This window comes from Leishmania donovani, chromosome 16 (genome assembly GCF_000227135.1).
Source record: "Leishmania donovani BPK282A1 complete genome, chromosome 16".
NCBI classification, from domain to species: Eukaryota; Euglenozoa; class Kinetoplastea; order Trypanosomatida; family Trypanosomatidae; genus Leishmania; species Leishmania donovani.
In genome coordinates this window covers 1-21,013 of record NC_018243.1, presented here as the reverse complement: position 1 = coordinate 21,013, position 21,013 = coordinate 1, and the positions used below count along the sequence as shown (strand labels likewise).

Genomic DNA, 21,013 nt, shown 5'->3' with positions numbered 1-21,013 from the left:
GACAGTGTGAGCACGGTTGTGCCATTTGTATGTGGTGTGCAAGGCCACCATGCGCCTCGAGCGTATCCCACCCGGCCGTCACACTGCCTACTGCTGGTGTGTGTGTGTGTGTGGGGGGGGGCGAGTGGCGCTGGAGCCATGCCGCGATAGCAGCTAGACGGACACGATGCAGCACAAGCGTCTTCGTTGTGCTGTTTGGGTACTCGACGCGTCCGTTTGCATGCTGTTGCCGTGCATGAGTACCAGCGGGAGCGATCTGCGTATTGACGAGCCTGCTTTTGGCGTGCCTCAACTGTTGCGTGTGTCGGGTGCTCAGCTTATCTTGTTTGATCTCTGTTCTGTGACTCGTCGAACATGTTGCGCACACGGCTCTCCTTGCCAGAACGGAGCTGGGGTGCAAGGTTCCTCGACCCCACCTCATCACGGATCTGCGTCCTCGTCACCTTTTCCTTCATTCCTTCTGACAACAGACGGGGACCGCGGCGGCTATCGCTCTGTGTAGGAGGCCCAGTGGAAGGCGCGCCAAAGAGTAGTACGCAACAACTTCAAGGTGGTGCCGACGCGAACCCCTCGGTTTTCTGCGTCGACTAGAGTCGGCGGTGCAGCAGCGACACGTGATATGAGGGCCGAGGACAGGCTGTTGTCAAGAGCTGAGATGCATAGCTGTGGCAGTGCAGAACCTCGACGCATCCACGAGCTTCCTGTGCCGCGTCTCGGTGCTTCACCACTGCTGGCACACCCGCAGATAATGACACGACAGCGTGTGGGCCTGCTACCTCATCCTTGTCGCTATCTGGATTCCGTTGCCGTGCATGGAGCACACTCATCTGACTTGTTACTCTTGCTCAACTTCGCCATGCACTTCTGATCCGGCTCTCGTGATCCTCGCGATTTTCTCCTCTTCGCACTCTGCGCGACGCTCGCATTCAAACCTCCGGCATTTTTTTTTGTCTTGTCGCTGTGAGTGATACTCAAAAACGTCCAGAAACCGGTCCCCACAAACCACCCATCCACATTGACAACGGCAGAAGTCCTGCCGCACAGTTTTATTTGACCGCATTCCCCACTCTTTCTTTTTTTTTCCAAAGATCGTCCTCCTCCCTCCCCGTCGCATCCCGCACCGCTGACGCTGCATTTAGCTTCACGCCTGTCGTCTTGCGCCTTCGCGTCCATTGTCGGAGGCTGCCCGCACGCACGCCTGACGGGCGGAAACGAGGATGGGCAAGGGCCGCGACAAGCGCAAGAAGAATGAGGACCCTGCGAAGGCCGCGAAGCGAGCCGCTCGGCAGGCGCTGAAGCTCCAGAAGAACATGAAGAAGGAAAATGGCGAGGAAGCGGCAGAGGGCTTCAACAACGAAGAGGCCATCGAGGTGACGCTCAAGCGTATCCAGAAGCAGGAAGGAAAGGTGAAAACCGTGGAAGAGGTCGCCAATGTTGCCCCACCTACGCCGCGCGTCAACGTCGTCTTGGTGCCGCACCCGGAACGCGACAGCGAGCTCATCCTCTTCGGCGGTGAATTCTGGAATGGGGAGACAACAGAGGCGTACAACGACACGTACTTCTTCAATGCCAAGCGCAACGCCTGGGCACGCCTGTCTTCTGCTCTGAACCCCGCACCACGGAGCAGCAGCCAAGCCGTGGTCTACAAGCAGTATCTCATCCTGTTCGGTGGCGAGTTCGTCTCGCAGTCGCAGTCGCAGTACCTGCACTTCAAGGATGTGTGGCGCTTCAACTGCCGCAGCAGTGAGTGGGAGGAGTTGAAGAATCTCAAGGGCGGCCCCTCCTCCCGCAGCGGCCACCGAATGGCCTTGTGGAAGCGCAACGCCATCATGTTCGGCGGCTTCTACGACAATGCACAGGAGTGCCGTTACTTCGACGATCTGTGGATTCTGTCCAACCTGGACGGGGCGGGGCACTGGTCCCAGGTGAAGACGGCTCCAATGACGGACCTGCCGCACGCGCGCAGCGGGCACAGCATGAGCGTCTACCAGGACGAGCTCTTTGTCTACGGCGGCTACTCGACGCAGAAGTTTAACCGCTTCAAGAAGTCGGAGGCCACGGTGCACCATGATCTGTGGATGATAACCCTGCGGCAGGAGAAGGCCCTCGCCGGCGGCGAGGGACCGCTGCCAGTGTGGACGAAGATCAAACTCGGTGGCATTCCGCCGCCCATCCGCTGCGGCGTCTCCTGCGCCTTCAAGGACAAGCGCCTCTACCTGTTTGGCGGCGTCGTCGACATCGAGTCACCGGGGGGCAAGATGGTCTCCACCTTTTATAACGACCTCTATGTGTTTCACATGGACACGAAGCGCTTCTACCCTGTCGTGCTGCGGCGAGTAGCGAAGCGCGCGGCGGCGGCTGGGAAGTGCGATCGCCTGGATGATCTAGCCGCCCAGCTCAGCGCCCTGGATCTCTGCCGCGGCAAGTCGAGCAGCGAGGAGGAGAGTAGCTCGACCTCCGACGAGGATGACGACGACCGCACCGGCCAGCCAGGGACGGCGGCTGCGAGCCAGGAGATGAAGGAGAGTTACGAAACGAACCGGCACGGGCAAATTCTGCCGCACCGGCGCATGGACTCTGCCATGGTGGTGGTGGGCAACACATTGTACCTCTACGGCGGCCAGTTTGAGAGCAGCAAGAAGGAGATCACGATGTCGGACCTTTTCACGCTGAACCTAAACAAATTGGACACGTATCAGCCGCTGCTGTCGCAAGATTTATCCGCCGCAGTGTGGCTAGGCAAGGAGTCCGAGAGCGACGCCGCTTCGTGGGAAAGCGGTAGCACGGTTGTCAGCGCCGTCTACGATCTCGACTACGACGAAGACGACGATGACGGCGACGAGGAGGATGGCGCTGACGATATGGGGCGCCGTGGCGTGAACTTTGGTAACATGCTGCGGGAGCCGGTGCTCGACCCTGAGGACGAGGGCGACGAGGCGCCGGAGGCAATTCCCGCGGAGCTGGCGACGGAGGTGACTCCGAGTGTCGTGGGGGTGGCGGACGCCGTCGCTGGAATTACGCGGACGGGAAAAAAAGGCCTCAAGGTGCACAAGGAGCAGCTCTTGGCGCAGCTCGGCGCCTCATCGGCGGTGCCGACACCGGAGAGGGAGGAGACGTTCACCGCCTTTTTTGCCAGAACATCCTCCTTCTGGATGAACACCGCGCGCGAGTCCGTGGAGGGAAAATGCACCGACCGCCGCTTGAAGAAGGAGGCGACGGAGTTCGCGAAGCAGCGCTTTTACGAGGCGCGGGAGCTGCTGGCGCAGCTCCAGCTTGTCGAGGACCGCGAGAGGGAGGAGGCGAAGTTCTTTCGAGAGCGCCGGCTGCAGAAGGAGAGGGAGTGGGAGGAGTACGAAGAGGCCCAGCGGCGCCTCGAACAGAACTCCGACCACAAAGAAGACGATGCTCATGACGAGGATGGCTGACACGTAAACGGACCAGCGCTGTCACCGTGACAGCAGTCAGCACAGGAAGAAATGCTACGGAGCAGAATACACAGAACGACAGGAAGCGCCCGATCGGTTATGCTGCCGGTGTACGCGTGCCGTTACATGCAGTTGGGGGGGGGGCTCGATCATGCACATGCTGGCGGGTCGCTCATGTTCTTTTCTGCGCGAACGATTTCTTTTCCTTTCCCACCGCCGCACCCTCCTCCTCTAAACCGATATGATGAGGGGGAGGGGAGCACTGCTGAGTGCGAGGCATCTGAAGGTCCAGTGCACCCCCCCTCCCCTCCCCAGTATCTCTGTCTGTGTGAAGCAGCTGAACAGCCCCTCCTCCCCCCTATATCCCTGCCAATACCGAACTATTCTGGGTGACAGGGTGAAGTGGCGACGGCGTACGGGGAGGGGGGAGGGGGAGGCCCGTGCGCGGTGTCGCTGCCGCTGTCCGGTCGCGGGTGGCGTTGTGCGTCGCGGCGACCGGCGACAGTGTGAGCACGGTTGTGCCATTTGTATGTGGTGTGCAAGGCCACCATGCGCCTCGAGCGTATCCCACCCGGCCGCCACACTGCCTACTGCTGGTGTGTGTGTGGGGGGGGGGCGAGTGGCGCTGGAGCCATGCCAGCGTGGCGGAGAATAAACGCTGTAAACACAGGTAAAACGATCCACAGTCGCAGAGCTTCACACAGCGCGATGACGCGTCCGTGTGTTGTAGTCGCGAGAGGACTTCTGCGACGACTTGCGCCCTGCAAGCGCTCTAGCGCGGCCATGTTGCTGCGAGTGCATCGCCTTTCTCGTAGTGGATGTCGTTACATTGTTGGTCACTCAGCGCACGTGCGGCTGAGAAGGGTGAAGCATGTGTGTGACAGCACCGTTCCGGCCAACGTGCAGCGCGAGGGAAGTCAGACACGTGCCGGCCCACAGCTCCGTTGGTGATCAGTGTCGTCCTACCTCCTCTCGCTAGGGCACTTCAACCCACGCCGCCGGGTCTCTCTGCTCCACCGCCATTTTTCTTGTCGCCGTGTCTCTGTTTCACGACGGTTCACGCTCTCTGTCGATCACATGCCTACTACTCCACCTCGTTCGGTTCGTTCTTACAATAACGTTTCTGGTGCTGCTGACATTAGGTGGCAGGCTCATGGACGCACCAGCTATGGCCCAGGAAACTGCATCCTCGTCGCCCACCGAGGTACGCCACACGACGTCTCTAAATCATACAGAGTGGAGCGCTCTCTTGCGCCTACTGGCAGAGGTGCAAGGGCGAATGGAGCAACGCTTGGAGGCTGTCAATGTCGAACTAGAGTACCTGGAGGCCTTTCGCGGCGGCATTGTATCGGAGATGCGCAGTGAATCGTCCCCTCGTCGCCGCTCTGTCACTGTTCCCGCCCCCAGAGATGGCGGAAAGAGGAGCCGCGAAGAGGTCCCGTTTGTCGGCTACGCGATAGCGTCTCCGAGGCAGCGGGGCGAGGTGGGAGCACTGGGCTTTGACCCGTTTCGCGAAGCGGGCCTCTACATGAGCTCTAACAATCCCGTAGTGCGTGTTGCACCGTTGTCTCTCAGCAGGGACGAAAAAGCGCGTCAGGAGGTGGCGTATATATTGCCAAGCTACATCTCCGTTGGGGTGGCGAGGGCAAGGGGCTTGCCTTTAGCCGGAGCCGCGCGACTTTTCGAGTCGCTCACCGCGGCCGGGCTGGACCAGCGCGACTTTGCTCTCTCGAGCACCTCAGCGGGACGCTGTCTCAGCGTCCACACACCTCCCGACCCAGGCGATGTCGAGGCGCTTTGTGCCGCCGTCCCGGAGGAGCGGGTGCGCGCGCTATGCCGCGACAGCATGGGGGATGCCGGCGCCATTGCAAGCTGCCTTTACACGGAGTTGGCACAGCAGGCAACACTACGGGCGCTCATCCTGCCCGCAATGCGTCTGCGCAGCGTGAAGCTGCTGCGGCTGCCGCCCTACCGGCAGCAGCTCCTACTGGAGGCGACCACCTGGACGCTGCAGAGGTGCTGCGACTGCCGCGATCGTGACCTGACCGAGAACTCGCATGTGCAATGGTGCAAGGTTCTACACAGTGCGGCGCCTGAAACAGAGTCGTGTGCGTATCTGAAGCGGAAGGCATACGCCACCGGCTACTCTCAGCTGCTGCAAGGACTCAGCGCAGTCTCCAGCGTCCGACAGGGGTATCTTGTCGCTGTACTTACCGTCTGCGGCAATTTCTTCGACCTCCTGGACGCGGGAAAGCTGCCACTCCAACGGCGAACCAGCCCATTTCTCTTCCGCGGCGCGCATGCAGCACCAAACGGGGACCAAACCTCGCTGAGTCCGGCGGTATGCAGCTGAACAAAGGAGGGACGATGCGGCACAGACGTTGTGTGCCCGATCATGCGGTGCACCGCCAACTGCCACGGTCGACGGCAACGCCGAGAGCCAAAAACAAAAACGAGAAGAGAGCCCCCCCCTCCACACACATGCACACACACACACACAACACCTGACAGCCGCGATGGTTTCAAACACCGCGGTGATCCAGTAATGTGGTGCTGCGCCGCCGTCACCGCACGCATTCTTTTCGTTCCCACCGCGTGGGCTGCACCGCCTGGCGAGACGCTCTGCAGCATCGTTGCATTCCTCTGCCTTGCTGCTGCTAGGTCTCGCACCTCTCTCTCTATCCATCGCAAGCGCTCCACCCTCCAGAAGGTCACAAATGTCAGCCTCCACATTCCTTATGTACTCCTTCCGACTCCGACCTCCCACTTCTCTCATTGCCTTCTGAGCCTCTGCTCTTCTCATTTTTTGGGCAGATCAGAGATCTGCTTTTCTTTGGCGCTGGTGGCGCGACGCTCTCCGCCATTCGCCACGACGTGTTCTGACGGTGTTCCTTGCCGTGTTGCTGCTCTCCATCGCTATCATACGCGATAGCGCACACAATGACCCCGAGTGCCGCCTACTTGCCCATGACGCGCTGCATCTTTCGTGCACTGACAGACGAGGGGTACAAGGCGGTGATGGGCAAGCCGCCAGGGACGTACTCGCTGCAGTCGGAGATCGCGCAGAATCACGCGAGCTTGCACCTGCATCAGATTGTCGACGGCACAGACGCCTACCCTTCCCTGCGTGTCGTGGACCTGCTCCCGTCCACCCACTGCAGCCTAAGCGCTGACACGGCAGTCACAATGGTGGTTCTCCCTCCCACGCCCATTGTTGGTGACAGAGCGGACAGGGACGTCGCGAGAGAAGACCACCACGATGACGCCCCGGCCGCGTGTGTCGCTGTGCGTCTGGACAACAGCCTCCGTGGCTCGACGGCGCTCGCCACGCCACACACGCTCGAGAACCTGCTCCTCGAGGACGAGGCCATCGTGAAGGTGAGCGGCTGCTGCCACAACTGCGTGTTTGTGGTGAATGAGTTGGGGTCCACGCCCACGGGCTCGTCCTCCGGCGCGATGATGACGGTGGGCCCCGAGCTCTTCCGCAACGTGCGTGCCGCCTTCTACAGTCATCCGTCACAGATGTTGATGTCGTCCGCGCAGTCAGTCGACTACTCGAACACGGTTTTGTGCCTTCCTGTGGATGCCTTCCAGCCTGTAGAAGATGATTCCGGAGAGCTTCTTCACAGATCGGCCGCCGCACAGACGCACGCTCTCACGAAGATCGTTTTTTGCCCTGCTGTGAACGACGCGACTCTGACAGAGCTATACGGACTCCACTACCCTGACTTGTGCGCACTCTTCGGCGCAGCCTCAGCTGTCGCCTGGGAGGGACGCCTCGTCAGCACCGGCGACGTACTCTACCTTGAAAAGGACACGCTCCACGCAGCGGCGCAGCGACTGGAGGGCGTAGATGTGTTGGAGAGTGTGTCGCGTGTGCTGTCCCATAAGGTCCGCAAATGGAACGAAACGTGGGTGGATGAAAACGCCTCCTGCCGCCACCTTCTCGCCCTGCGCGTGACGCGTCTGGAGAGGAGTGGCACTCCAGTGTCATTTGGTGTTCTCCGCAACTGCGGCGGCGAGGCAGACACCGTCGAGGTGGCGCTCGTGCACCAGCGAAACAGCCACGTTTGGGAACACACACCGCTCTGGGCTCCATCACCAGCATACGGGCTTGCCGATGTCCAGGTGTACGCTCGCCTCTGTCGTGAGCTTCGCCGTGTTGTGACGCCATCGCTGGAGTGCGACGTGCACACTTTTGTTGTCCACGGAGTAAAGGAGAACCTGCCGCGCGAGTTTGTCGAGTGCGCTGTCGCGGCGTTTGGCCTTCCCTGCCTCCTTGCCTCCGCCGAGGCGATGGAGGAGGCGGGGCTGGAGACGTTAACCCGGACATTTCTTGGCGAGCTATGCGGTGCGACGACGGTACTGATTGTCCACAACGCGCACACAATCGCGGACCTGTGCCCGCACTTCTTATCGGTGCTTGACGAGTTGAGCAGCGGCGTCCGAGCGACAGTGGCCGGAGGTCCACCGCCCGGACCTCGCATCCTCTTTCTTCTGTGCGAATCGATTGACGCTGTGCCACCCATGATCGCAGCTCGTGCCACCAACGCAGACGGTGTGCTGGAGTGCGGCAACCCATCCGAGGAGGACCGAGCAGCGTTCATCGCGCCGCTGCTGCAGTGGAGCTGCGCGCAGCATCGTGTGCATGCGAGCGTTCTTCTGTCACCCAAGACGCTCGCGGGCTGGGCGGTCGGTCTGACGTATGCCGACATATTGTCGCTTGTGGAGGCTTGTGTCCTCGATGCAGCGCAGTGCGCGCGGTGCACCGGAGAGGCATTGGCGGTCGTCAGCGACGTCTCATGCGAGCCCGTGGTGCAGTCCTACCTCAAGTCGCACGGGTACAGCATGGTCTCCACCAAGCTGCAGCCCGTTCGCTGGGGCGACGTGGGCGGCATGGAGGAAGCCAAGCGGGAGTTGCGGGAGATGATTCAGCTCCCCATCCTACACCCTGAGGTGTTCGAGAAGGGCATGAAGAAGCGCACTGGGGTTCTCTTTTACGGCCCCCCCGGCTGCGGGAAGACGCTTCTGGCGAAGGCTGTCGCCACAGAGATGAGCATGAATTTTATATCTGTCAAGGGCCCGGAGCTGATTAACCAGTATGTTGGTGAGAGTGAGAGGAACATTCGGCTCCTCTTTCAGCGGGCGCGGGACAACTCGCCGTGCATTGTTTTCTTCGACGAAATCGATGCGCTGGCGCCAGCGCGTGGCGCGAAGGGCGACGCCGGCGGCGTCATGGACCGCATTGTATCGCAGCTCCTGGTGGAGGTGGACGGCGTTGGCCAGAAGCGCTCTGACGGCACGGCAAGTGGAGACGTGTTCATCATTGGCGCGACGAATCGACCAGACCTGCTCGATCCCGCACTCCTGCGCCCCGGTCGCTTCGATCGATTGTGCTACCTCGGTATCCCGTCTACGCGCGAGGAGCAGCTCTTTGCGCTCAAGGCTCTGACCCGCAAGTTCGACATGAGCGCCGACGTGGATCTCTCGGCAGTGCTGGAACCGCTGGACTTTGTGTACACCGGCGCCGACTTCTTCGCTCTCTGCTCGGACGCCATGATGTTTGCCGTAGAGGACGCCCTTGAGGAGTTGCAACAGCAGATCACCACTCATGCGTTAGCGGAGACCGGGGCTGCTAACACTCCTGATTCTGCACTCCCACCTGCAACGGCAGCGGCCGAGGAGGAGCGGAAGCCGATAACGGTCTGCATGCAACACTTCCTCCGTGCTCGAGCGCAGCTGAAGCCCTCTGTGACGAAGGCAGACCTACAAAAGTACGAAGCCCTCAAGCAGACGTTTGACAAGTCCACGAAGGGGTAGGAGGGCATCTTCATTGCCCTCCTTTTTTTATGCCGCCCTCGCGCAGGTGCGCGGCGCACTTGCCTGCTGGTGTGCAGGATTGATGTCAAAAGAGGGACGCGCAGACAGCGCTGGGGTCAGACGTGACGGATGGCATTGTTCTGTCACCGAACATCCCCTCATCTCTGCCCACCCAAGCACGGCCGCTGTTGATGCCCATCCGTTGCAAGAAGGAGGTGTACCATGCACACGGACATGTGCCAGGAAAGATAAGTCCGCTAAAGCGAAGGGGGGGGGTGAAGGCGGTGGACGTAGGAGTGATGCAGTGTGTGCCCCTTTCCACCCGTGTCCATCTCATTTTCCTCGTACAGAGGCTGGCTGTGTACGCCCTTGTGCTCATCCTCTTCTGCTTGTCGTAGCGCTTACGCCTGTCCTACACCTGACGGATGGTGCGCCAAGTCCGACACGAATGAAACGGGGGGAGTGATGGAGCCGTTAGACACATCCTCGGCATGACTGGAAGCGTTATCGACACAAGAGACGGGTAGGCGCTATCGCTGCGCATGCGGCAGAGACCAGAGCTGCCACAGCGCCACAGTTGCGTCTGACTTTCTCTCCCTCTCCGTGGGCTGCGCCTCCAGAGCGCAGCGCCGGTTACCGATGTACCTTACCTGCTCGTGCGGCTGCCACGTAAGTTTATCCGTTTCACTTGCTACCCAGGTACGTGAACTTGCCAGCGCGCGTGCGTGGATTCTCTCTCTCTCCACACTTTCACCCTTTTTCTGTGATCAAGTGTCCTCTTCTCGTTTCGTCTTTTCCCTGCTTCGTCGAGTTTGTCTTTGGGCCTCGCGCCGGGGCGGCTTGCCCACACTCCTTTCGATTGCTCACACGTTGACATTCGCCGTCTTGTTCCTTGTTGCCCCCCCCCCCCTCTAAGGCACAACTTCCATCTGCGCGCCACTCGACGTTCAGTGCTGTTGTTATGTCGCTCACTGCCCTCACTGCCAAGCGTGTTCGGCGCACATGGGAGCCGGAGGAGAAGGCGTGGCACGATGATGCGTTGGAGCTGCCATGGGAGGATATTCGACCGGAGCTGCACAAGGCATCCATCTTCGCCTTGAAGAATGTCTTCTTCTTTTCGCACGCCACCCCCGTGCAAGCGCTCGCGCTGCGCGTCCTCACGCAAGCAGGTACAAGCGCTGTCGTCGAGGCACCAACGGGAAGTGGTAAGACCCTCGCGTTTCTTCTCCCCATCATGGAGCGGTGCGTGCGATCTTGCGAAGCGTATGTGGCGTCGCATCAGCGTCCACCCCTGTTTCGTCACGTGCTCGGCGTCATCTTCTCGCCGTCGCGCACGCTGGCTGAGCAGACATTCGTGGTCGGCCGCAGCCTGGCGGCTCGCTACCCCTTCAACATCCAGTTCGTCCTCTGCGACGGCGTTGTCCAGAAGCCTGCGACAGTACTGCAGCACCTCCAGCGCGGGGCCCGTGGTGCGGGCACGATCCTCGTCACGACTCCAAAGGACTTTGACGAGCTGCTTCCGATGCTCGAGGAGGCTCAAAAGACGCCACTCGACCCTTCCAGTGATGATATCGCGGATTTCCTGGCGCAGCAAGATGAGGCAACGCGGCAGCGTTACCTCGCTCGCAGAGCGCAAGCAAACACCGATGCGGAGAAGGGCAGTATCTCTCGTGATAGTGTACGCTTCTACTCCACATCGGAGGCACGGTTCGTTGTTGTCCTTGACGAGGCAGACCTGCTCTACAACTCCACCGACATGCGCAACACAGTGCAGCAGTTTGTGGCTGGCTATGGGCGTACCCGTGACCCTGTGAGCCCGTCTCCGCGCCGCCGCAAGTCAGCCGCGAAGAAGCGGCCTGTGCCCGAGAAAGAGCCCGGGACGGCCGGCGCACGGCTGTGGATGGACTTTGCGTTTGTCGGGGCTACTGTAGCCACCTCGCCTTCGCTCAAGGTGTATGCCAGGAAGGTGTGCGCGGAGTGTGATAGCACCTTGCACACGCTGGCGCTGCGGTCCAACGACGACTTTGTCTCACAGCTGAGCAACCGCTTCGTCGTGTGCGACGCCGCGAACTTTCTGCCGTATTTCGTCCAGCTCATGAACCTGCACGCGTCGAAGAAGCACTTTGTCTTCTTCAACAACTTTCGTGTTCTTCTGTTTGTGCAGCGGCTTTTCTCTGTTCTGTGCCAGGGCGCACGCCCACTCCTGTACATACCGAAGGTGTTTGTGATGTACGAGGGCATGACGGAAAGTGCCCGCATCGATCAGTACAACCAGTTCCTCACCCACGTGAGTCGCAGCAACGAGACCCGCAAGCCGAAGAAAGCCCTCTCAGACGCAGAGAAGAAGAACCAGGTCTTCACGAGCGGCTGGAAGCGCGACGGCACCGTGAGCATGGGCACGGGCGCCATTCTCCTCTGCACCGATGTCGCCGCCTTTGGGCTCGATGTGCGCGATGTCGACTATGTGTACCACTTTGAGCCACCGGCTACTGTGCAGTCGTACATCCACCGCGTTGGGCGTGTAGGCCGCATGGGCATGAAGGGAAGCAGCATTCTGCTCCTTCCCTGCAACGCCAACTCGACGCCGATGCAGTCCACGCACGAGCGCAAGATGGACAGCACACGCTTCCACACCGTCACCAACACCAAAAAACCTACGGCACAGCTCCAAGCGCCTTGCATCAGCGCTGACTCGCTCCCAGAAGAGCGTCGTGCCTACGTGGCGGAGCTTGGCAAGCACAGCGCGCTGGAAGAGTACACCATCCCGCCCTTCGCCCCCATTACCTCCACCCTCCGGAATCACATCAAGCAGGACGACAAGCTTCTAAAGCTTGCAAAACGGGCCGCAATATCCATGTGCGCGGCGCCGGATGGCGAGGAGGAGAAGGCATGGTTCCACCCACGTCTCGCGGTGCGTGCACTTCTTTTGGATTAGCTCCCCAAGGCCAGCACTTCGTGTGTCTGCGGCCCCTCGGTGCGGGCATACCAGTTTTAACGGCGGCCGTCCTGATCTCTCTTTTCGTATAACGCCGCTATGAAGGGGCCAAACACCGTCCACACACGAGAGGCGAACGCCAACGAAGGGCATGCGAGTCACCAAGACATGAGAGGGGCTCTTCTTGCTTCCGACACTCGTATCTTCGTTTCAAGGATTCCCGCATCTGCCGCCAGTGTCGTCTCGGACGAAACGTGGGCAAAAAGAAGGCGATGCCTTGCTGCGCGGACCTTGAGGCGCTGCCCTGAGATGATGAGCCACTAACGTGGAGGCCACGCCACACTCGTGTCTCTTCTCCCTCCGCTCACTTTACCCCGCCTCTGCGTTTCCCCTTTTCACGTTCTTTCGATCGCGTCCTTTGCGTTCCCTTGCACCCAATCCTGTTGTGTGCAGCAGGGCGTGTGCCCCTCCCACCTGCCTGCCTGCCTGCCTGCCTCCCGGCAACTCGGACTTGGTGGGTGGCGTTTGCGGGAGCCACCTGCCAGCGCCCACGTGGGTGCTTCGTCTCAGCATTGTGTAGGGCACATGAGCATGCGGCCATGTTCAGCTACAACAACATCATAGAGAAGGGGGAACCCCTCAACAAGGAGATCATTGACCATGTATTTGACCATGTGACCGAGTTCCCGACGCCGGCGATGGTGTCCGTAGGCGACGGCAAGGCCGACTGCATTGTGCTCGAAAACTTTTTGACGCACGAAGAGTGCGACCAACTCGTGGCGGCCTGCGAGAAGGTGGGCTACACTTTCTGGCTCCAGAAGAACCACCACGACGCCGACGGAGAAGCCACGTGCGACAGCGCCTCTAAAGCGGTGCGCGTCGTGGACACCATCGAGGCGAACTTTCCGCACCTCTCGGCGAAGCTGTACGAGCGCATTGCCCGTGTCGTCTCTCTCAAGCCGAAGTTTTTTTCGGAAGATATGCCTAACGCCGAAGAGTTTTTCGAGCGTGAGCTCGCCGGCACGTGGGTGCCCCACGCCCTCTCCGAAAATCTTCTGTTCGGCCGCTACCACCCCGGTGGCCACTTTATGCCCCACGTGGACGGTTCCACCATTTTGGACCTCAATACCCGCTCCTTCTACACGCTGCTCATCTACCTCAATGACTGCTTGCATGGCGGAGAGACCTTTATCTTTGCGGGTGAGCAGTGCAACGTCATGTACCTGGACGAGAAGGAGAACCAGTACCGCGGCAACGCAACGCAACGGGTGGGAGCCGTCTACCCCAAGAAGGGCTCAGCCGCATTCTTCTACTACAACCTGCTACACGAAGGGGCGCCGGTGCTGCAGGGGCACAAATACATCTGCCGCGCAGACCTGCTCTACCACCGTACACCCGCCATTTTCACTTCTGAGGCAGATGTGAAGGCGTTTAATGCGTACCAGGAGGCGCGCCTCGCCGAAAGTCACGGAGATGCCGAGCTGGCGTGCCAGCTATTCCAGCGCGTTCGCAAGCTCTCCAAGGGTGTCGCATCCATTTTCCAGATCGAGTAAATGCGCGCAGCAAAAAAAAAGAAAGAGAAAGCGGCAACATGACTTTGCTCCCTCCAGCATTTGTGAACTCCAGGTACTTGTGCTTGTGGCCAAAGTAGCGGGTGCTGCTTCTCCACCTTCTGAACCCGACAGCAGCCATGATCCAACTTGTTCTGTTGGTGCACGTATTCTCGCCGATCTTGGCACACTGCGCAGCGTAGCGTCCTCCCCTCCCCCTTCTGACGGACGCTGCAAATAAAGTAAGGCTGGTTGGTTGGCGTATCCACGCAAACCAGGAGGAGAGGCGACACCGCATCCTAAACGAGTTTTCTGTTTCCACAGTCACGAGTAAAGAATACGGCCGCTGCCGTGTGACCCGGGTCGTTGTCTGCTGTCTGCCTTGCCCTCGAAAGCAGCACAAAACCGCCGTCAGAACCAGAGTGGTAAGCGCAGCTCATCAGTCCCCCTTCTCCTTCCGCCAGTGTTCCCAGACGCACATGCCTGTTCTTTTCTACCGGCGGGTAGCGGATGGTACTGCGGGTGTGCCATACTATCTCTCTCTCTCTGCCTCGCTTTCCTCATCCCTATTTTCTACGTGTTTCTCGCCGTTGCTGTGCTAAGCCGTTCCTCTCCGCCCTTCCCTCCTACCGCGAGGGTCTGTGTCATTCCTTTTCAACCTCAGCCGCCACTTTTTCTTCGTCGGCCGCATGCAGCATCAAGAGGACTACGCATCTAACGCCTCCAAGGATGATCAATACTTTGAGAGCTACGCGGACCTCAGCGTCCACAAGGTGATGCTTCGCGATCGTCCGCGCATGGACTTCTACAAGGCCCTCCTCACTGACAGGTCTGTTATTGAGGGCAAGGTGGTGGTGGATGTGGGCTCCGGCTCAGGCATCTTGTCCTGCTGGGCAGCCCAATCAGGTGCCGCGCACGTATTCTCTCTTGAGGCGTCGTCCATCGCGAAACTGCAACAACGCGTTTTTGCCGACAACGGCCTGTCTGGCCGCGTCACCGTCATCGCATCCACGGTCGAGAAACTTGTCGCTGCCGGCGTCGAGGCATTTCTGAACGAACACCCATGCGTTCGCCTCCACGGCGGCGTCGCGCTTGTAGTATCGGAGTGGATGGGCTTCTACCTCTTCCATGAATGCATGCTGCCCTCAGTGCTACGAGCCCGTGACTTTTTCCACGACGTGAACGCAGCCCTTCAGTCTTCGCTTACCGTCTGCATGCTTCCGTCCCACGGGCGCCTCCTGGTGGCGCCCATCACACTGAAGCCTTACTACGCGGAAACCTTCGCCGCCTTTTGGGACTCCGTCGACGGTGTCTCCCTGCATGCCCTCGGCAAACTCGACTTCGAGGAGCACATTGACGCGACGTCGCCCTTGGTGGACGTCATGCCGCAGCGTTCTTTACTGCACGACGGTGTAGTCTTTTGGGAAGGCTGCTTTGACACACTTGCGGTTGGCGAGCTCGCCAACATCGTGGCGGCACGAACCTTTGACTTCTCGACTTCGGTCACCGGCGCCTCCGCGAGGGCTAGTCTCGACGAGACAGGGCGGTTCACTGTGGAGGGTTTTACACTGTGGTTTCAGGTCAGCTACGGCGACGCCATCCTCGACACCTCTCCACTCGCCCCACCAACGCACTGGAAGCAGACCACGGTTCTCCTGCCCCGTGAGTTCCGCGATGAGAAGACCGTTTCGTTTCACCGCCTCAATGAGCACTTGGAGCTGACCCTCCGACTGACGGCGGAAGACCTTGCGCAGCGGTGCTACAAGATCGAGTTCGAGCTCAACTAGCCAACGCAGCGATCCCTTTTTTGCGCGCCACGGCTTAATGAGTGCCACCTGCCGCGATTAACTTCCCGATCTTTGCCCTACCCCTATCTCGCACTCTTAGTAGCGCACGTCCACTGCCTGCGGATTCGGGGTGTTTCTCCACGTAGGGTCCGTGCAACGCAGAGAGGTTCGGGAGTGCACGGGAGTGGTTTTGTTGTGGTGTCTCTATGCCCTCCTACCACGAGGTACGCCCCTTCTTCCCGCCCCTCTGTTGTCCACCACTCCATGGAAGGGAGCCCGGCTCATGGCAGCTTTGCCGTATGCACGCTGCCGCCTCTACACTACGCCCATTTGTGTCACGGCCTCTTTGTCGTCTCCCCCTCCTTCCTCTTCTGGTACTCTTCGACCCTCAGCTTGCGTAAGAGAGCGCTGGCCGGCAACGCACGTGTCGACGTTCTCCCGCCGTACTGTCTCCCTCTATCTTTCCCTGTCTACTGTGCGCGCCGACACAATGTCCACCGGGACCATCTCCGCTGCCGCCCTGCAGTACTTTGAGTCGAAGGGCATTCAGTCGATTCTAGATGAAGCGATGCACAACTTGGTGCTGAAGATGCCGGCAGACCCACTCCTTTTCCTCGAGGAGGCCTTCCGCAGGCCGACCTCCCTTCACATCATCATCACCGGTCCACCCGGCAGCGGCAAAACCACGCTGGCGGCCAAGTTGGCTGCCCACTATGGCATCACGCACGTTGCTGCTACTTCCGCGGCTGCCGGAGACATGGCGATGCCAGCTGGTGTGCTCGGCGAGCTGAAAACTCTGCAGAAGGATGGTAAGGGCTGGGTCCTGGACGGCTTCCCGCAAACGCGCGCAGACGCGATTCAGCTGCAGACGTCGGGGATATTTCCTCAGCAAGTCTTTGAGCTGCAGGTCCCACTAGCAGTGGCGCTGGAGCGCGCCATCTTCACCGCGGCTGACCCATCCAAAAACACCGAAGAGGCGACGGCGATTGCGAAAAACTACGAGCACTACGATGTGCGCAGAATAGAGGTCACCACTTCCTACCAGCACTGCTACCGTGGCATCGATGCCACTGTCTCCGCCGAGGGGGTGGCTGCGGAAGCTCTGAAGGCCATCGATGCGTTGCAGCTCTTGTGAAGCCTGAACATTACCGACAGCGCCTAACAAGGGCGAACACCAATAGGGTAGTTTCATGTCGCTCCACCGGAGTCGGATGAACATCTCCGGTACACGTTTTTTTTTTTGCTGATGAGTTGCGGCTCCGGTGGTTTGTTCCAGTACGATGTAATGTATAGCACCCGTGGCTGCCTCTTTGCTCCAGAGGTAGAACGTATTTGACTATTTCGCCGGTATGTATCAGCCGTGCCGTAGACGGTTGTAGACTACGTCAAGAAGAGAAATACATTCTGCCGATCGTTTCTCTCTCTCTCTTTGCCCACTGCTTCAGCAAATCGACGCCGCACAGCTGGAGCTGCAAGCCTCTTGCGCAGTTCTCTCCCTTTGACGCCTGTGCAAGGCGACACGGAGATGTGCAGACAATATTCCTTTGTTCTTTTACCTCTCTCGCTTTCTTCGACCAGCGTGCACCTGTCCTTCTCCACCTCCCCTCATCTTGCTCTCCCCACGCCACATTCCATGTGGCCTAACGTCCCCGTCTCTCCGTAACAGGGCGATCATGCTCTCTATCTCCGCCGTACAGCGGCGATACCGCCTGTTTCATCCTGTTCGTCAAACTGTGCCTTTCCACTTTAACCCCGTACAGTCCATCTTCCCGCTTATCTACGAGAACAACCTCCTCGCCAAACCGCGCCTCAGCTGGAAGGACTATGAGGGCAGGAAAGAGTTCGATGCAGATCACCCGCTCCCCGTTGTTGGGACGCGGCTCAATGAGCGCACCACTACGCACAAATGGTCTCATTGGGACCAGTACATCAACCCGCAGATAACACAGAGCTGGATGGATCTGACGCAGTCACCCGAGTACGTTGGGCCTCGCAGCGGGCATAACGTCATCAAGATGGGATGGATGAAGATCGGGGGTAGCTGGAAGTACTCTCGTAGCTACAACGATGCACGGCGTGGTTTTGCCAAGGGGCAGTGGCAGGAGCGGAAGATGACGCCTCGCTTCATGCTGGCACCACGCGTGTCCGCCGGCGGCCCGCGCAACCGGTACGAAGGCAAGGCGTCCTTCTCGCGACTGAGCCTCAGCAAACTGCTGTGGGCTGTGGATACGGGCCGACTAAACCCGAATGAGACCATCACCCTGTATCACCTTCGCAATGCGAAGGTGATCGCCGATCGCGAAGTCGTGTGGCCGGGGATGGTACTGCTTGCCGGTAACGTGGAGCGTGTACCTTACCCGCTGCACATCGAGCTGCAGAACGCGTCGGCGAAAGCAATCCAGCTGCTCGAGGAGGCCGGTGGCTCCTTCACAAATGTGTACATGTCTCACGAGGGCCTCTACCAGGAGCTACACCCGGAGGAGTTCCCCACCTTTATGGAGCAGGAGCTGCCGGAGAGGAAAGGGCTGGAGAACTTTGCAACGCATTCGCGCAAGCGGGGCTGGCTGGCGCAGTGGTACGAGGACGAGAGCCGCTATGCCCACCCCAGCGCTGGACGACGCAGTGCACACTACATCCGCCCACCGACCGATCGCGATTTCCCCGCCACCATCGAGGAATACGAGCTCGCGAAGCACCACCAGAAATGGCACCTGAATCAGCCTGGAAGCGCTACCGTGCTACCCTGGCACTCTCTCAACACAGCTGACATGGCACGGCGGTCAGCCGGGCGACTGTAGCGAGACACTCGTCCACGTCGACGCGCAAGAGGAGGCTCGATTGTTCGCCAGTTTGTTGATACGCGCGCGTGTGCCGTTGCTGGGTTTTGCTAAGCAATGCACACGACAAGTTAAGGCGGTGCCAAGGAAACAGGGTAGCCGAACACACAGCAAAGAAAAAAACATACAAGCGCGCGCATCTGCTCCCCTGCGCCGCTGCGCGACAGCCACGCCAACACCTAAAACCACCGCCTGTCGAACGCGGCCTGCGCATGCCAAAGCACGAAACTTGTTCTGGTACGAGCACGAGCACAGAAGCGACCAGAGCCTCACCCCTCCGCGTGTCTCCTTCTGTTCCCTTCAATGATTTTCATCAACTCGCTGCTCTTTCACCCCCTCCCTCCGTTTACTTGCCCGGAAACTGCGCCGAAGACTCCCAGCTTTTCTCTCAGCGGCACTCAGTTCCCGTCTGCGAGGCAAGGCACCAATGACAACGCGGGTGGAGCTGCGCAAAGTGCAGGTGCTGGGCCCGAACCCCAGCAAGTTCGACACCCCCATTCGCTTGCACCTAGTGCTTGACGTGTTTGAAAAGCCACCTAAGGATGCTATCGACGTGACCTTCACCTGGTCGCCAGTGTGGGACTTCCCTGTAGACCAGGAGCTAGACGAGATGGAGGTTGGCCCCTTCACAACGCTCGGCAGGCACGAGTTCACTATTGAGAGCGATCCCCCCAACGTGGCCGACATCCCAGATCCGACCGGTCCCACTGCCTTGATCGTCTCACTCAAGTACCAGGGAAACGAATTCCTCCACATTGGGTACAACATCACAGTCACCTGCGAGGGCGATCTTCCAGATGTCTTCACCTCAGCAGACATGCTCACCCGCCACATTGGTAAGTGCTACCCTAAACTGCGGGATATTTCCTGGGACGCACCGAGCCCGGCAACAGCCTCGCCCTCAGACTCGGACGCCGATAGCACCTGCGATAGCGCCGACAGCCCCTGCAAACGCGCGAAAAGAGAGAATGAAGCGCAATCATAGACCTCCTCCACCGCATCGCTTCCCGTCAAGCGCTCGTAAAGGGGTGCCGTTGCCCTGCACCCCTGTTTTAAAGCAGTTGCATACACGGCACCGAGGACGTAAGCGGCCAGACTCTTGAGACGCGTGACTCCATGGTCATGATGACTCAGAAGACTTTTTGCAACCTTGCCACCGGATGTTTCGAAAGGCTGCCATAACGTTTTCTGAGTTTCTCACACAACATACGGCCACACAGCTATCTGCAGAGGAATACCTGTCAGTGGCAGCACCGGTGCCCTCCGAGGTTGCTGCTGAGACACTGAAGATGTAGACTCATATCGTCGTCTGTTCGCCAAAATATCCACCGCGCGCGGGGATGGGGGACGGAACGCCGCCCCACCTGGGTCTCATCTCGACTACAACAATCTTTGCTGCACAGTGGCTTTCTCTTGACGAAGCAGCAGCACGAGAATATGCGTGCCTACCTGACAGCGGTTCCTCATGTTCGTTTGTTTGTTGGAGGCAGTGGCTCGCTCGGTTGAGAAGGTCCCCTGTGCCCCAATGCCTCTACCACACATATCATGCCAGCCGCGGTGGCAGACATGAGGCACGCCGGAATTAGTGCATCCGTGGTGTAATCTTTTTCTACCTTCAGCAGCGGCGTGGTCTTGTGCAATGCGCAGAGTGACTTTGTAATACATCTGTTCTCCAGAATAAGAAGTCGTCCTCGCAACTGAAGCTACGGCGCACTAAGGCAGAGATCCTGCTGATCTGATGACAGCCCGGCACTGTCGCAGCTCCGCCACCCTACCTTTGCAGTCCAGCCACAACACCCGCTCAATGCTTATCAGAAATGTGCACCAAGTGTATATCTCGCTCTGAAGCAGCATGATGGCACTGCCGCCCTTTTGCGCGGGCTTCCCGACTACCCTGCGATTCAACGCAAGAGTCCGTGATGTTACCACGCTTCACGCCCAGCTGCTGCAGTTGGCGCATATTCCTCAAGGAAACTCTTCCTCCTCTGAGCAACTAGTTGCTCCCTATTCCTCTTCTTTCCCATTAACAGGACTACCAACGCACTTTTCCGCAGCGTGTAGCCGTGTTTCCGCTATTCTGGCTCCCTTCGCTGTGTACGTTCATTGGATGTCTCGTCGAAAGGACACACCATTATGCGCTTTTGTGCAACAGAGAGAGCTCTCGAGAGGCAGAAAGAGCGATCTCAACCAATACAGTAGACTTCCCCACCTCCAGGATTGAGGAAGACCACCGCAGTTTCACTAAAGACCACAAGTGGGAAGCAACCTGGAATAGAATAGTGGTGCTCTCATCTCCACAGGCTGTGACAACTTTACACAGATTTTACGTCTTACGCTCGAAACAACCCGCCTGACCCTATGGACGGTGTGCCCAGCGTTTCCCTTACCAGCGCACGTGGAACAACCAGTACGCTGAGGTCAAAAAAAGAGAAGCGGCTTACTGAGTGATAGCAGAGAGCGCCAGACAGACCCCTCTCCAACAGGACGGGGGCGTGACGGTGTACTGGTGTACTGGTGTACTGGTTAGGGTTAGGGTTAGGGTTAGGGTTTTTCTCTCCACTGATTCCTTGCACAGCGACACCCTCTCCAACAGGACGGGGGCGTGACGGTGTACTGGTGTACTGGTGTACTGGTTAGGGTTAGGGTTAGGGTTAGGGTT

General features: G+C 59.2%; 9 protein-coding genes across 9 annotated transcripts; all 9 read left to right on the top strand.

The window, feature by feature from the left end:
* Window positions 1-1,217: 1,217 nt before the first annotated feature.
* LDBPK_160090 (hypothetical protein, conserved) lies at window positions 1,218-3,425 on the top strand (the record flags this gene model as incomplete). The annotated part of the gene is made up of 1 exon (XM_003859649.1): window positions 1,218-3,425. One exon carries the CDS (start codon window positions 1,218-1,220, stop codon window positions 3,423-3,425), a length of 2,208 nt encoding a protein of 735 aa, XP_003859697.1.
* Window positions 3,426-4,578: 1,153 nt separating this feature from the next.
* Window positions 4,579-5,778, top strand: LDBPK_160080 (hypothetical protein, conserved; the record flags this gene model as incomplete). The annotated part of the gene is made up of 1 exon (XM_003859648.1): window positions 4,579-5,778. The coding sequence occupies one exon, from the start codon at window positions 4,579-4,581 to the stop codon at window positions 5,776-5,778; it is 1,200 nt and encodes a 399-aa protein (XP_003859696.1).
* Window positions 5,779-6,611: 833 nt separating this feature from the next.
* On the top strand, window positions 6,612-9,245 carry LDBPK_160070 (peroxisome assembly protein, putative; the record flags this gene model as incomplete). Its single annotated transcript, XM_003859647.1, has 1 exon — window positions 6,612-9,245. One exon carries the CDS (start codon window positions 6,612-6,614, stop codon window positions 9,243-9,245), a length of 2,634 nt encoding a protein of 877 aa, XP_003859695.1.
* Window positions 9,246-10,206: 961 nt separating this feature from the next.
* Window positions 10,207-12,180, top strand: LDBPK_160060 (hypothetical protein, conserved; the record flags this gene model as incomplete). The annotated part of the gene is made up of 1 exon (XM_003859646.1): window positions 10,207-12,180. The coding sequence occupies one exon, from the start codon at window positions 10,207-10,209 to the stop codon at window positions 12,178-12,180; it is 1,974 nt and encodes a 657-aa protein (XP_003859694.1).
* Window positions 12,181-12,779: 599 nt separating this feature from the next.
* Window positions 12,780-13,733, top strand: LDBPK_160050 (hypothetical protein, conserved; the record flags this gene model as incomplete). The annotated part of the gene is made up of 1 exon (XM_003859645.1): window positions 12,780-13,733. The coding sequence occupies one exon, from the start codon at window positions 12,780-12,782 to the stop codon at window positions 13,731-13,733; it is 954 nt and encodes a 317-aa protein (XP_003859693.1).
* Window positions 13,734-14,419: 686 nt separating this feature from the next.
* On the top strand, window positions 14,420-15,517 carry LDBPK_160040 (hypothetical protein, conserved; the record flags this gene model as incomplete). The annotated part of the gene is made up of 1 exon (XM_003859644.1): window positions 14,420-15,517. One exon carries the CDS (start codon window positions 14,420-14,422, stop codon window positions 15,515-15,517), a length of 1,098 nt encoding a protein of 365 aa, XP_003859692.1.
* Window positions 15,518-16,007: 490 nt separating this feature from the next.
* Window positions 16,008-16,652, top strand: LDBPK_160030 (hypothetical protein, conserved; the record flags this gene model as incomplete). Its single annotated transcript, XM_003859643.1, has 1 exon — window positions 16,008-16,652. The coding sequence occupies one exon, from the start codon at window positions 16,008-16,010 to the stop codon at window positions 16,650-16,652; it is 645 nt and encodes a 214-aa protein (XP_003859691.1).
* A 538-nt stretch (window positions 16,653-17,190) lies between these two features.
* LDBPK_160020 (hypothetical protein, conserved) lies at window positions 17,191-18,315 on the top strand (the record flags this gene model as incomplete). The annotated part of the gene is made up of 1 exon (XM_003859642.1): window positions 17,191-18,315. The coding sequence occupies one exon, from the start codon at window positions 17,191-17,193 to the stop codon at window positions 18,313-18,315; it is 1,125 nt and encodes a 374-aa protein (XP_003859690.1).
* Window positions 18,316-18,781: 466 nt separating this feature from the next.
* On the top strand, window positions 18,782-19,339 carry LDBPK_160010 (anti-silencing protein a-like protein; the record flags this gene model as incomplete). Its single annotated transcript, XM_003859641.1, has 1 exon — window positions 18,782-19,339. The coding sequence occupies one exon, from the start codon at window positions 18,782-18,784 to the stop codon at window positions 19,337-19,339; it is 558 nt and encodes a 185-aa protein (XP_003859689.1).
* Window positions 19,340-21,013: the final 1,674 nt, after the last annotated feature.